General features: G+C 43.9%; 1 protein-coding gene across 3 annotated transcripts in view; it reads right to left on the bottom strand.

Moving 5' to 3' along the window:
- The window catches only part of CEP128 (centrosomal protein 128), a 532,978-nt gene that overhangs the window by 446,908 nt on the left and 70,060 nt on the right, over positions 1-16,010 (bottom strand). For all 3 annotated transcript variants that reach the window (XM_033953417.1, XM_033953420.1, XM_033953419.1), the window contains 2 exons: positions 13,741-13,810; positions 736-852 (listed from right to left, as the gene is read on the bottom strand). In XM_033953417.1, the coding sequence (XP_033809308.1) occupies positions 736-852; positions 13,741-13,810 (187 nt within the window). The remainder of the gene's footprint in view (positions 1-735; positions 853-13,740; positions 13,811-16,010) is intronic.

Genomic DNA, 16,010 nt, shown 5'->3' with positions numbered 1-16,010 from the left:
GGGATGGGTGAGAAGGGAGGAAAGATGCTGCACATGGGAGGAGGAGAAAAGAAAGAGGAAGAATTGGGGTGGAGGAGAGGAGGGGAGAGATGATTGTTGTAATGAAAAAAATTAAGACATCCCCTGAAAATAAGCCCCAATGCGTTTTTTTGAGCCAAAATTAATATAAGACCCAGTCTTATTTTCGGGGAAACATAGTAGTAATGCTGTAAGGCTTAACAAAGTTGACGAGGTACCATTTGTAGTGGTTATTACTGGAATTGTTAGCATTTCTGTATTAGTTGTCAGTTCCTGAGTGTTTTACTACTTAAGTAATATAGGGAGACTCCATTATATCAGAAACATCTATGTTTGGAACAGACTGTTCCTCTCCCAGCTGTCCAGCTCTAGGTGTGTCACATATGGAATGAGCTAGAGACTGACAGATCAAGAGTGCCTGCCAGATACACATACAAAAGACATCAGAGAGGTTCAGGTTCACTTCTCCTCTCTGTTGGGGTCAGCTAGGATTGAGCAAGCCACAGAAGCAACATGATCAATCCCAGGAGGAAATCTGGGTTTGGATTTAGATCATGTTGCGGAAGCCTCTGCTGGTCCCAAAATGAGTGCAGCAAGAGATGACAGCTTCTACCGAGCATGTTGCATGGGGTAGAAAAGTTTAAAGAGAAATCAGGAAGAGGGAGTCACCCAAGAAGGCTGCCGTGATCAGGCGAAGGTCAGCAAGTTCTTCCATACCTCCTGCAGCTGCATGGACATGTGGCCCAGCTGCTCTTGGCGTCTTTCCATTCCCTGCCTTTCACTCCGCATTTCTCTTTCGAGCTCCAGAAGTCGCCTTTCAACCCGTCCTGAAACCTTTAAAAACAAAACAAGAAATGTCAGAAAACAACAGGGAAAACTGAACTCTACATCAGACTAGGCTGTGACCTCCAGAAGACCGTGCACTCAAATGTCAGCTTAGATCTAGAATTAAAGATAAACTTTTATGTTCTCTCACTTGGATTGGTTCATTTTCCATACAGAAAACTCCACCACACCCCCCCCCCAAAAGGAGAAATGAAACTAAACCCCAAAGGAAAACGGTAACCTTCAGTCTCTGCCCCTGTCGCAGCAAGTACTGTATTGTAAGAAATACACAGATAAATACGCAGCTTGCATCTTCATTTTGTTGAGAAGAAGATTACTTTACTGTAGTTTTTATTGATATTCGCTGGTCTACATGCAATATACATTGTCTGATGTTATAGACTGCTGTGATATACAGGCCTTCTTCACAGGCTCAAGAAGTAGACAGAAATTAAATTGAAGACATTCAAAAATATAACAGGTGATTTCAATATGCCAGATATTGACTAGGGTATCTCTATTGCAGGGTCTTCTAGAAATAGGGAGATCCTGGATTCCTTGCAAGGAGAACCTTTCCAGCAGTTGGATTGGATTATTCTTGATTTACCACTATTGACATAAGTATTAAGTGGTAGTTGGTAATGGAATCTACACGGAATGAGGCCATATTGGACTAGTGTTTATACAGTTTCCGTTGCTGTAGTGGGTGATCACTTGGCAACTACCGTGTTTCCCCGAAAATAAGCCCTAGCATCATTTTTAGGGTAGGTCTTAATATAAGCCCTACCCCAAAATTAAGCCCTACTTCCGGGATTCGCCGGCAACTGACGTCATCAGTAACGCAGCAGAGTGAAAGCCCCGATGGACATGGCCAAGCAGTCTGCCGGCCCGACGCTGTTTTGGATGAAGGCAGGGCTCACTCACTTGCAGTCGGCGGGGAGGGAAGGATGGAGGGTGAGCAGGGTTTGGCTGCGCGGTAGGGGCGTGGGCGGTAGGGGGTGCTCAAGGGTTTTGCTGCACAAGGGATGGGAGGGAGGGAAGGATGAATAGAAGGTGGGTAAGGATTCTGCTGCATGAAGGATGGGAGGGAGGGAAGGATAGAAGCTGCACATGTAGCGGATAGAAAGGAAAGAGGAAGAATTGAGGTGAAGGAGAGCGAGCAAGGGAGAGATGATCATGTGCATACCCCGAAAATAAGACCTAGTGCCTTTTTTGGGCCCCAAATGAATATAAGACCCTGTCTTATTTTCGGGGAAACATGGTAGTGATCAACGGATAGTGTGATTCAATATTAAGATAGATGTGGAGAGGGTTCATTAAAAAGTGAAGGTCCTAGGCTTCAAAAACACTAACACAATTCAGATGGGAGGGTTACGTCAAAGAGTAACTGGATGGGAAAATCTGGAAAGCAGTGGGCAAAACAAAAAGGAGATATTTTAAGGGCAACAAACCTTTTGTTAAGAAAGTAAATAAAAAAGTAAGAGGAAAAGGATGCGGTTTTGATTCTCAGAAGAAGCAACTAAAACGTAAGAAAACAGACATTAGCCTTCATAAACCACAAAAGAAAATAGAAAGCTAAGAGTAGCTGATAAAGTAGTCAGGAAAGCAAAGATTCAAAATGAAGAAAAAATAGCTGACACAGTATAACAGGGACAAAACATTTTTCAGATATGTTAGAGATAGGAGGAAGTGCAAAAGTGGCATTGTGAGACTCAAAGGTGAAGGGGAGGAATATGTAGCAGCTCACTACTCCAAGAACTTTTCTAGAAGCCTTTGAGTAGTAGGCTCACCATACATGCATGCCTATTCCCATCTGGGTCCTCTTCAGTCCATTACAATATTTTTTTAAAAATACAACTATTTGGGGAGATGAGAGGGTTATGAGGATGTAAGTTCTGCTCTCCTCAGAGAACACCTGCTACAGGTAAGTTCATATTCTCTGAGGATAAGTTGAACTGCCAAACCCTCGCATATGGGACTCCCTAGCTGTGGACCAGTGGTCTCTACTAATTGTTGAGAGTTGAGGTAATTTTAGGTTCAATAGGGCTGAAAGAGAGCCAAGAGCAACAACATTAAGGCATGTCAACATCCATCCCCCACTAGAACATCTGTCCTCAGTCACACATGCAGAACACAAATTAAAAATACTAATGTAGAACACAAATTAAAATGAAATCTTAAGATACAGAGAAATAAAGAGACGAGCATTTCTTCCTGCATAATTCAGAATTGAAAACTGTAGATGTAAATTCTCAAAACTGACATATTTCAATCACTGAGCTGAAAAGAAAATCATTTTTCTTACTTTTGCAGTCTGGTGATTTCATTTCTTTAATTGTCTTGTTCCAAGTCTCAGGTTGCCCTTCTCTCTGTCTGGGCTCTTAACTCTGTTTTCAGGGCCTTCTCTTCATTTGGTTTTCTTCTCTTTCTACCCTACATCCATCTTTGGAACCAACATTTCATGTTCAGCTTTCTTCCAATTTTCTGCTGCCTTCTCAAATCTATCTTCTTCTCCCTCTCTTCCCTCTCTCTCCCCTCCATCCATGCGCACATCTCCTCTCCTCTCTTCCTTTCCCTTCTGTCCATTTGCACCATATCCTCCCTCTCGCTTGTTCTCTTTCTCCTCCATTCATGTGCAACATTTCCTCCTCCTCCCTTCGGCATTACTCATATGTTCCACTATCCCAGTGGTAGGCAATTCCGGTCCTCGAAAGCCGGAGCTAGGTCAGGTTTTCAGGATATCCGCAATGAATATGTATGAGATGGATTTGCATGCACTGCCTCCTTGAGATGCAAATCTATCTCATGGATATTTATTGTGGATATCCTGAAAACCTGACCTGGCTCCGGCTCTCGAGGACCGGAATTGCCTACCCCTGCTCTATCCCTCTATGTATCTAGCATTGCTCCCAGTCTCCCTATCCCCCTCCCCTTTTCTAGCATTGCTCTTCTATGTCCCTGTCCCTAAGCTCCCTCCCCAACTTTTATCTTTTGCTGTGTCTCTGTCCTCTCCCTGAACATTTTTTGGCCTGTGATGTGTGTGTGGTAGAGCTATCGTCGCTGGCTCTCCTTGATCTGAGGCTTTTTCCTTCCCTGCTACGAGAGTGTTCATAGAGGTTATTTAGAGTATTTTGGAGAGGTTTAAATCTATAATATATTTATAAATGAGCTGGAAATGGAAACAAGTGAGATCAAATCTGCAGACAACACAAAGTTACGTACAGTTGTTAAAATAATAAAGAACTGTGAGAATCTGACCTTTCAAAATTGGGCATAGATATGGCACATGAAAATTATTATGGACAAATGCAAAGTAATGGGCCTAAGGAAATATAATCTAAAGGACAGATATACAATACTATGTTCCATATTCGGAATCACCCTCCAGGAAAAGGATCAAGAGGTCAAGAGGAAACTGTAATTTATTGGTATATATTAACCTAGATGTACTTTTGGATTGAATTGTTATCAAAGACAGCAAGTACTCTGGACAAAGGCCATTTCTGATTTTAAATGCCAAACATAATATTTTAAATTGTACTCTGTACAGGGTCTTCAGCAAAGGAGTAATGCGGTCCAATCTGGATTTATAAAAAAGCAATCAAGCAGTTGTATTCTGAAGCAACTGTATTTTTGCCAAAGAACTGGAAGCGAATGCTACATAATGGGAGTTATAATAATCTATTTTTGAAAGAATTAAGGCCTGGGCTACAGTAATTTTTGCATATTGTCAAAAGAGAAAGAAGATCGAATTTGATGTAAATATTTAAGCTTAAAGAAAATAGCCGTTATTAATTTATCTATATTTATTTATTTCAATTTCTATCCCGTTCTCCCAGAAGCTCAGAAAGGGTTACAGGTAGACATTCACAATCGTTTGAAAACAGATTAGTCATGACAACAAATAGGTTACAGCAGACAATGACAGAGCTTATTCTATATGAGCTTTACCACTTAGATCCGAGTCTAACCATATCCCAAGGCTTTTAACTGTTTGAAGATGAATAGATTTACCTTCCAGCACTGGACTGATGGAAGGAAAAGAATGTGATTTGCCATTTACCCACAGCAAAGCCCTGCTGGAAATACTGTCCTCCATTTTGAAAGCTGCATTTCTATAAAGATAGAAACATAGAAACATAGAAATAGACGGCAGATAAGGGCCTTGACCCATCTAGTCTGCCCATCCTAATGACCCTCCCCTACCTTTCTCTATGAATAGATCCCACGTGTCGATCCCATTTGGTCTTAAAGTCAGGCACGCTGCTGGCCTCAATAACCTGAGTGGAAGACTATTCCAGCGATCAACCACCCTTTCAGTGAAAAAGAATTTCCTGGTGTCACCGTGCAGTTTCCCGCCCCTGATTTTCCACGGATGCTCCCTTGTTGCCGTGGGACCCTTGAAAAAGAAGGTATCTTCTTCCACCTTGATGCGGCCCGTGAGATACTTGAACGTCTCGATCGTGTCTCCCCTCTCTCTGCGTTCCTCGAGTGAGTATAGCTTTAATTTATCTAGCTGTTCCTCGTACGGGAGATCCTTGAGTCCCGAGACCATCCGGATGGCCATTCTCTGGATTGACTCCAGTCTCAGCACATCCTTGCGGTAATGCGGTCTCCAGAATTGCACACAGTATTCCAGGTGGGGGTCTCACCATGGATCTATACAATGGCATAATGACTTCAGGCTTCCGGCTGACAAAACTCCTGTGTATGCAACCTATGATTTGTCTTGCCTTGGATGAAGCTTGCTCCACCTGATTGGCAGTCTTCATGTCCTCACTGACGATCACCCCTAAGTCTCGTTCTGCTACAGTTCTTGTTAGGATCTCGCCATTAAGGGTGTAAGTCTTGCATGGATTTTGCCTGCCCAGGTGCATGACTTTGCATTTTTTGTCATTGAAGCTGAGTTGCCAGGTCCTAGACCAGCGCTCCAGTAGGAGTAGGTCGTGCATCATGTTGTCGGGCATTGAATTTTTGTCTGTTGTGCTTTTGCCCACTACATTGCTTAGTTTGGCGTCATCGGCGAATAATGTTATTTTACCTCAGAGCCCTTCTGCCAAGTCTCTTATAAAGATGTTGAATAGAATCGGGCCCAAGACCGAGCTCTGCGGCACTCCACCGATCACCTCCATCATTTCGGAGGGGGTGCCGTTCACCACTACCCTCTGAAGCCTACCTCCAAGCCAGTTCTCAACCCATTTCGTCAGTGTGTCGCCCAATCCTATAGAACTCATCTTGCTCAGCAACCTGCGGTGTGGTACGCTATCGAATGCTTTGCTGAAGTCCAGGTATACGATGTCCAGGGACTCCCCAACATCCAGATTCCCCGTCACCCAGTCAAAGAAGCTGATCAGGTTGGATTGGCAGGATCTCCCCTTAGTAAATTCATGTTGACGGGGATCCCATAGATTCTCCTCATTCAGGATCGTATCCAATTGGCGTTTGATTAGAGTGTCCATTAGTTTGCACACTATTAATGTGAGACTCACCGGTCTGTAGTTTGCTGTCTCCATCTTGGAGCCTTTCTTGTGGAGTGGAATGACGTTAGTCGTCTTCCAGTCCAAAGGAACGTTACCCATACTAAGGGAGAGATTGAAGAGCGCGGATAGTGGTTCCGCCAAGACTACCACACTGACAAAGGTCCTCAAATTCAAGGACACAAACTTCAAAGACATGGGAGATTTCATTCACCAGGTGCTGCAAAGCCAAGCAGAAACCGATAACGTGGAAGAAATGTGGTCGACTTTGAAAGCCACCATACAGGAAGCAACAAACCGCTATGTTAAATCAGTAAGTAAACGGGAGTTGTGTGATGACACAACTCCCTGAGCACCCTGGGGTGTAGGTTGTCAGGCCCCATTGCCTTGTTAACCTTGAACTTTGACAGCTCGCAGTAGACCCTGCTGGGCGTAAACTCAAAATTACTAAACGGGTCAACTGAGTCAACCCTTGTCTGTAGCTGAGGGCCGAGTCCCAGCGCCTCGCGGGTGAAGACTGAGCAGAAGTATTCATTCAACAGTTGGGCTTTTTCCGAGTCCGTTTCTACATAGTCTCCGTCTGGTTTCCTAAGACTTACTATCCCGCCTGAGTTCTTATTTCTATCACTGATATACCTGAAGAAGGATTTATCTCCCTTCTGGATGTTCTTCACTAGAGACTCCTCCATGCGGAATTTGGCCTCCCTAACTGCTGTTTTGACGGCTTTTGACTTGGCCAGATAGTCTACTCTAGAGTTCTGTTTCCCTGATTGCACTGCACAACAATTTTTTGGTTAAGTCTTGATTCCTGAAAAGTTTTTGGTGATTATGACAGGTACCAACTTGGTATGCTCAAATATGGTTTTGGTTTTACTGCATCACGTAAGAACTATGAGAAATAGACATTTTTATGTTTACTGACAATAAAATATATAGTCAAGTTTACGTTTCGCACAAGCGACTAAATGAAACAGAATTAAAAGTGTTTTGCTCCCGAGTTTCTTTTATATTCAGTGTCTGGTGCATCACGTTGTAGCATCCAACAATAGTCGGCAAGCATTGACGGATTCCAATTGCCCTGGTATCGTTTCTCCATCGTAGCTATGTCTTGATGAAACCTTTCACCGTGCTCGTCACTCACAGCACCGAGATTTGCGGGGAAGAAGTCCAAGTGTGAATGGAGGAAATGAATCTTGAGTGACATATTGCACTTCATTCTCTTCATTCTATGCTTTGAGAAGTTTGTCTACCAGCTGAATGTAGTTTGGGGCTCTGTAATTGCCCAGAAAATTGTCAACAACGTCTTTCAAGGCTTTCCAGCCAATTTTTTCCGGCCCAACTAACAGATCTTCAAATCGCTTGTCACTCATAACATGTCTGATCTGGGGGCCAACAAAAATACCCTCTTTGATCTTGGCATCAGTTATTCTTGGGAACATCTGTCTTAAATAACGAAAACCTTCCCCTTCCTTGTTCATTGCTTTCACAAAATTCTTCATGAGTCCCAGTTTAATGTGAAGAGGAGGCAAAAATATCTTTGTCGGGTCAACAAGCGATTCATGTGCTACATTTTTCTGTCCTGGAACTAACTTTTTACGGAGTGGCCAGTTCTTTCTAGAATAGTGCGACTCTCTGTCTCGGCTGTCCCATTCGCAGATGAAACAGCAGTACTTTGTATAGCCAAGCTGCAGTCCTAGTAACAGAGCAACGACTTTGAGGTCTCCACAGATATTCCAGTTATACCTGGTATACTGGACATACTTTAGTAACATTTCCATATTCTCATATGTTTCTTTCATATGTGCTGCATAGCCAACAGGTACTGAAGGATAAACGTTGCCATTGTGCAACAGAACAGCTTTCAGGCTTAACATTGACGAATCAATGAAAAGACGCCACTCTTCCGGGTTGTGATCACAACCAAAGACCGAGAACAATCCTTCAATGTCACAACAGAAACAGAGACTGTCGACTTGTGCAAAAAATTTGGTTATATCATGATGCCGGTCTCGAAACACAGAAATTTTCGTACCTGGTGATAGCAAACACCATTCCTGCAGTCTCGAACCTAGCAGCTCAGCTTTTGCTTTTGACAGACCCAAATCTCTGACCAAATCGTTCAATTCGGACTGTGTTATCAGATGTGGATCGCCTGATGAGGATGGTTCAAAATCCGGGTCAATGTCACTGTTAGAACCCTGCACTGCAGTTTCTTCATCTGGTTCGTCTAAGGTCCAATCCTCTGGTGGTTTCGGAACTGGAAGACTGTCATCATGTGGCATGGGTCTCATTGCTGAAGGCAGATTAGGATATTCAATTGACTTCTTGTTTTTGGCAGAGAAACCAGACACATTAGTCAAACAGAAATAACAGTCCGTCACATGGTCTTTCTGTTCTCGCCATATCATCGGAACAGCAAATGGCATCGTCTTTCGAGTACCTCTGAGCCAGGCTCTCAGACTAACAGCACATGTCGCACAGCAAATGTGAGGCGCCCATTGCTTGTCTTGATCACCTATTTTGCAGCCAAAATACAGATGATAGGCTTTCTTTACAAGGGCAGTCATCGAACGTCTCTGAGGCGTAAGTGTATATTCCCCACAGATATAGCAGAATGTGTCGCGGCTGTTACGACACCGACGAGACATATTGCCCGACACCAAAACGTCTATAGCATCAAGCTTACTTACTGTTATATTGCTACAGCTACTATACTACTATACTTTACTATACTGATACTATATACACACACGGACTATCTATATTAACCAAATGAGCAGGATCGGTGTATGGAAGCCACCATTATAGCATGGTGAGACAGCGCAAGCTCGTTCAGACCTGCCCAGACATGCCCAGGATGTCATCTTCCATAAAACAGCTTCCAACCTGGCTAGATTTTATGCATGGACATACCCAGGCGGCACAAACCGTTGTTGATAAGACACTTATGGGAGAAAAAATTGTTTGCATCCAAATATAAGAAAAAATCACGACAAAATTTAAGATTTCTCTGAAATGGTACGTGATGGGTAATTTTTGATGTAATATTCATGATCAGCACCCAAAATTCTATAAGAAACACCCAGCAGTGTTCAGGAAGCAAAAACTTTGTTGTGCAGTGTTGTTTGTAAGAGATGAATGCTTTTTTCTTCTCCTTGATGAGGTCCGAGATCTCCGCAGAGAACCACTGTGGATTATTGTTCCTTCGCCGTTTACTTACTGATTTAACATAGCGGTTTGTTGCTTCCTGTATGGTGGCTTTCAAAGTCGACCACATTTCTTCCACGTTATCGGTTTCTGCTTGGCTTTGCAGCGCCTGGTGAATGAAGTCTCCCATGTCTTTGAAGTTTATGTCCTTGAATTTGAGGACCTTTGTCAGTGTGGTAGATTTAGTGAAACCTTTCCTGAGATTGAACCATACCATGTTGTGGTCACTGGAGGCCAATGTGTCGCCCACCGAGACCTCTGTGACACTTTCTCCATTGGAAAGTATCAGGTCCAGTATTGCCTGATCCCTTGTTGGTTCCAGCACCAGATGCCTGAGTCTTGCTCCCTTCATAGAGCTTAATAGCTTCCTGCTGCTGTCGGAAGCAGAGGAAAGTGTGTCCCAATCCACATCAGGCATGTTGAAGTCACCTAACAATACTGTGTCCCCACACAAGGTGATATTCTCTATATCTCCGATTAATTCCATATCTAGGTCATCCTGTTGTCTTAGGGGTCTGTATATTACACCAAGATACAGGCATTTGTTCTTCCCTCTGGCCAAATTTACCCAAAGGGATTCCCCAGTGTACTGGACATCTGCGATTCTGGTGACCTTAATGTCATCTTTAGTATATAATGCTACACCTCCTTCCATTTTGCCCTCCCTGTCCCGGCGAAGCAAGTTATAACCTGGTATGACCATGTCCCACCTGTGGGAGTCCATGAGCCAGGTCTCAGATACCGCCACCACATCCAGGTCGGCATTCCTCATTTCTGTTTCCAATTCCAGGATCTTGTTTCTCAGACTGTGGGCGTTGACGTACATAGCTCTCCATGTTGTATGTTTGTTACGTCTCAGTGGGGATATTCCCGCTTGAGCTACTTGGACACTTTTAACATTATTTGCATGTTTTGTACTCTCCCTAGACCCAGAACTACAACGTGCACCTATCCCGGACTCCCCAGATCCAGAAATACAGTGTGCACCTATCCCAGACTCGGAAATATACAAAGGGCAAAGAATAGCAACCAAAATGATGCAAGGTCTGCACTCAAAGACATTTGAGATGAAACTTGAAGAGAAGATGAGAAACATTCACAAGAAATGAAGCCCCCGCTCACTCTCACTGAGAAATTCTTTAGCCCCCTCCCTCGTTGCCTCTGGAGCAGACATGTCAATCTCTGGCCCGTGGTGTAATAAAATTTGGCCTGCCAAACAATTTCAACTTTGCACTTGAGCTGGCCCGCCGTACAAACGCCGCATCAGCTGTAGGTCCACAGGGCCCGAAAGATCGGATCAGGAAGCAAGCAAAAGAGCCAGAGGCAACAGGAAAGGCAAATCCGGAAGCTGCCAATTGGGGCTGGGGGGGAGGGGAGCAAGAGGTGGGTTCTCTTCGGAAAGTGAGTGATCCCTTGACTTAACTCCCATGGAGGCGCCGGTAGCGGCCGTGGAGCAGCCGCAGCCCATCTCCCCGGGGGGCGAGCTGGGGAAAGAGATGGGGGAGGCGGAGGCGCTGACAGCAAATGAGCGCAAGAGAAAGGAAAAGCTCCCAACCCGCTGCCCTCATTGCCATAGAAACTGGCATAAACTGCCCTTCCCCCACATTCTCTGCGCGGCCCATTGGCTCTCCAAAATGGCAGCAATTTAAAAGAGAAAAAAAAAATTCAGTGCAGCCAATGAGGGACCGCGAGGCTCCTCCATATCAGGATGCACTGCCTTATCTCCTTTTAGTGGCAGCAGCTAGTTCCTGCAAATAAATGTGTCTTGTAACACTGTCCCAAACCTCCCTGTTGGTCCTCGTTGGAAAATGATGAGAACTGGGCGTGGGTGCTATACAGGGTGGCATCTCCTGGCTGATTTTTACTAAATAACTATGAATCTGATTTTCCTTGCGATGCATCTTTCCTTACTATAGCATACATATCTGTTGAAATAATCACATTTTTATACTAGGACCCCTGAGGAAGGAGTGTTTCTTCGAAACACAGACTGTGTCGGGTCCCGGTTTTCTTTGGGCTGGTAAGAGACCTCGTCTATCTTATAAGCAGGCGGCGACTCCCTGGTATAGAGGTGGTTTGGGTTTATTGAATCTCCGCTATTTGACAGTTGGTTGTGGCATACGGCATATTAATGATTTCTTTAGGGGTACCTCAGCGTTTACTAACACATCTCTGGAACTTTCCTGTTTTCATTCTACTCACTTTAGTGCCTATCTTCATTCCATCCCTTCTCTTGAACCTGAGTTTCTTTCTCTGAAAATATTACATCGACCCTTGCGGAAGGTTTAGCGTTGGGTCTGTAAATTTCACTCTCTTTCTTCCTCTGTCTCTCCCTTTTTGCCTCTTCACTTTAATGGTTCTTTCCTACCTGGGATTGATGGACCGAGTTTTGCTCGGTGGGAAACGAAGGGCATTCATTATATTTTTCATTTGGTTAATGATGATGGTACCACTAAATCCTTTGCTCAATTGCAAGCAGAATTTGCTCTCCCTCCTTCTGATTATTTTGCTTACATGCAAATCCATCATTACCTTTCTTCCCTACCCTCTAGTTCCTTGCAGGCCTCTTGTCAGGAGTCGTTGTCCATGGCTTTTACCATTGGTTCCCAACAACCGGTCCCTCTCAAGTTTCATCATCGCCACTTGAAAGATGAATGCCCTTTGTTTGACCACTCTCGGCTGCGAGATGCTTGGTCCTGTGATCTTGCTGTTGATTTGCCTTCTGACATACTTCTTCAGGCTGTCCGTCATCTGCCTGCTTTTCGTAAATATACAACCTTTTGGGAACAACATTTTAAATTGATTTTTCATTTATATATCTCTCCTAGAAGGGCTTATTTATCCCACTTCCGTCTCAACGCAGCCTGCCTTCGTTGTCAGGCTCCGGAAGCAAGCTTGGGACACATGTTTTGGACTTGTCCTAAGGTGCAGCTTTTTTGGACTGCTATCTTTGCTTTTGTGGAGAATCTTTGGCATGTCACCATTCGCAGCTCCCCTTTGCTTTTGTTTGGGACAGTTCCTCACTACTTTCCACGTACTAAAGGAGTTGCAACCTTCCTTAAGTGGTCTATCCAGATTGCTTTGAAATGGCTTGCTGAAATGGCTTGAGGCCGAAGCTCCAGACTATTCCCTTTGGAGATGCCAAATGATTTCTCTTTTGATGTGGGAGCAGAGGGATGTGACTGATTTGTCTTCTCGCCAGGGACGACTTTTCCAGACCACTTGGGAACCTTTTTGGACTACTTTGACCCCTTTGGCTTGTAGCCGGATACTTAATTGAATATCTTGTTTGTACTTACCCTTTTATTTAGCTTGGTGTTTTATTATCCTTTCTCATTTTTTGCTACTATGTATTTAGAAGGAGGACCCAGGGGTGGGCATGGGGGTGGGAGACGGGTTGTTTTAGTTTGGGTTTGGGGGGGGGGGTTCTTTTTGAGGCCATTTCATACTCTATTGAGCTGGTTTTGTATTCTGTTGTGTTGCCTGTTGTTTTCTTAATTGCTCAATAAAAATATATTTGACCATAACCCAATTGGACCATATATTTCGGATACAAACTGTTGACTGATTAGAAACTTGGTATCTTGTACATCATCTCTGCAGTTTTCTCTTTCGTTTGGGTATGGCACCACTGCCTCACCCTTCCCTCCTCAGTATCACTGACTGTTGCAGAAATGACACATCAGCAGGTCCTTGCACTGGGACAAGTTTCAAGTTTATTTTTTATTTGGTACTGCCTATCATTACGTCTACGCAGTTTACAATACATTTAAAATAAGTATATATGTTAAAACAGGGGGGGGGAAACCCATCAAAACAAAGTTCGTAAAAGGAAAGGAGATAATACAATTTCCAAAATAATTCAAAAATTAATTGAAGGCCACACCAATGGGGAGGGAGTAAAGCAAATGTTAATTGCTGATGAAAGCACCTTCTGCCTGTTTGGTAACCAGGCCCACACCTATGTGAGGAGGTTTCCTGGAGAAGAGTTCAAGCCTGAGTACCTCAACCTCACTGTGGCACATTCTTTGAAGGTCATTGTCTGGGGCTACCACTTGTGCTGGACATCTGCACATCATCAGTGGAATGGTCAACGGGACCAAGTACATCATAACACCAGCTCCCCATCTTCTTACCAGGTAAATCCTATCTAGGCAGAGATGTGCCCTTTTTCTTATCAAGGAGCTCATTACCATTCAACAGCATGACTCACCGTGTCTTCTCTTTGGCAACCGAGACGTTCTGATAACTCTCCCAAGGTCCTTTTAGTCTCTGCATCAATTCTAGGAAAGGTTTTTAAGAAAGCATTACACCTATTGTACTGAAGTAGACTTGACTAATTACACATGTCCTCCAGAAAGATTTTGGATTCTGCTGGATAACTGATCCAACAGTATTTATTACACATCACGTCCTTGAAAGCACACTGCAAACAAACAGCTGGTGGAGGCAGTCACTATATCTGTATGCCAAATCATAACAACTGCAAAATGTTAGAGGGTTGGGTTTTTTTTTACTTCTCAAGCACCCACTTTAAAATAAAGGTGGGCCCTATAAAAATGGAGTTCAGTTTTAGCCCATAGACCTAAAACACAGAGCGACAGCAAAAGGATTACAGTAGTCCCACGGTCATTCGCGGTCAGCGATTCGCGGTCCCAGTCATTCGTGGTATTTTCCGACTGCGAATGACCGGGCAGGAGAAGGCAGCCAGAGAGGCAGAAGAGAGCAGTTAGAGCACCAGCGAGTGAAGGAAATCACTCGCGGTATGTTCCGACCGCCTCTTTCTATCAAAGCAGCTCCTGATTGGTGAGGCCCGACTTTAGTGCAGGAAGAGGCGGTCGGAGCATACCGCGAGTGATTTCCTTCACTCGCCGGCACTCCAGCTGCTCTCTCCTGCCCCTCCTGTCTCCCCCGCTAAAAACCATATTCGCGGTTTTTCAAGATTATCGGGGGGAGTACTGTACACCAATGTTATTATGTCATTCTCATAGTTTTACTTAGTTTTAATTCTCTTTGTTCTTTTATAGGCTCTGCTAGTCATATGGCATATTTCCCAAGTGCCCCGTTACCTACCTGCTGACCTCACAAGGTGATGTCACACACATGCATTTAAACATTCCTACCTCAAGACCCTTGATGCTACTGTTATTAAGTTACTCTCATATAAAATGATAACCCAATTTTTGGACCATTTTTTGGGGACCAAAAATCTTGGTTTATATTCAAGTATATACGGCATGCTTGCTTAGGCATACGGTTTCTTTTGTCTCCGACCTTATCTTGCAACATCAGTTAGATGTTCTCTGTATTACTGGAACTTGGCTTCATCCAGGATCACAAGGAGCAGCAATGGAATCAAACCCACAACCTCAGGGTGCGGAGGCAGCGGCTCTAACCACTAGGCCACGCCTCCACTCCGCCCACTCAAGTCCTCTCTAAGTTTTCCATTTTCCAACTGACTAGATTTTCTTGGTTTTACTGAGATTTTATTGTATTTAATGTATTATCCACTCTGTAATTTGTGTTATGGGGTTATAATGTTTTTAAACATGTAAATTGCTTTGAAGCCTATGTAGGCCATTACATCAAGTGTCAATAAATAAGCAAATAAAAGGGGTGTCAGGTCAAAAGCGCGCCAGGACAAAGGCGTGCCCAGACAATTGAGCGCAGCGCGGAGGCGCGCGCCGCTCAAAATTACTGTTTTTAGGGGCTCCGACGGGGGATTTTGTTGGGGAACCCCCCCACTTTACTTAATAGACATCGTGCCGCGTTGTGGGGGCATTGTGGGGGGTTGTAACCCCCCACATTTTACTGAAAACTTCATTTTTTCCCTGTTTTTAGGGAAAAAGTTAAGTTTACAGTAAAATGTGGAGGGTTACAACCCCCCAAACCCCCCATAACGCCGGCGCGATCTCTATTAAACAAAGTGGGGGGGTTCCCCAACAAAATCCCCCGTCGGAGCCCCTAAAAACAGTAATTTTGAGCGGCGAGCACCTCCGCGCTGCGCTCAATTGTCTGGGCGCACCTTTGTCTTTCGCGCCGTTGTCTATGAACCAATAAGAGGAGAACCACGAGTATAGGTTTTCTAGGTGGAGGAAAGGACTCCCAAGACTGGTGTTTTAGGAAATTATTCAAGCAAGGTACAAAAAAGGTTTGCATAATTACCTAAAAGAGAAGTCCATAGGTCATTATTGGGATTGGGGAAATCCACTATTTATTCCTAGGATATGCAGCATAAAATCTGTTCCAATATGACAATTCTTATGTTTTTATGTTTATAAAAAGGACCAGTAAACAAAAAGCCAAAGAATATAGAGTGCCACTAAAAAAACATGTATATTTGGTGACATGTACAACTGAAAAGCTAGTTTTATAAAAGAAATGTTTGGCCTTGCCTCATAATTTTTCCCTCAAGTCCTACTAGGCCAGTCCAGAGGAATGGTTTATGCCTGTCAGCAGATGGCCCAGAGAAAAACACTTGTG

The sequence above is a fragment of the Geotrypetes seraphini genome, chromosome 7, assembly GCF_902459505.1.
Source record: "Geotrypetes seraphini chromosome 7, aGeoSer1.1, whole genome shotgun sequence".
NCBI classification, from domain to species: Eukaryota; Metazoa; Chordata; class Amphibia; order Gymnophiona; family Dermophiidae; genus Geotrypetes; species Geotrypetes seraphini.
The sequence above is the reverse complement of the archived record's forward strand: the minus strand, read 5'-3'. Positions and strand labels throughout refer to the sequence as shown.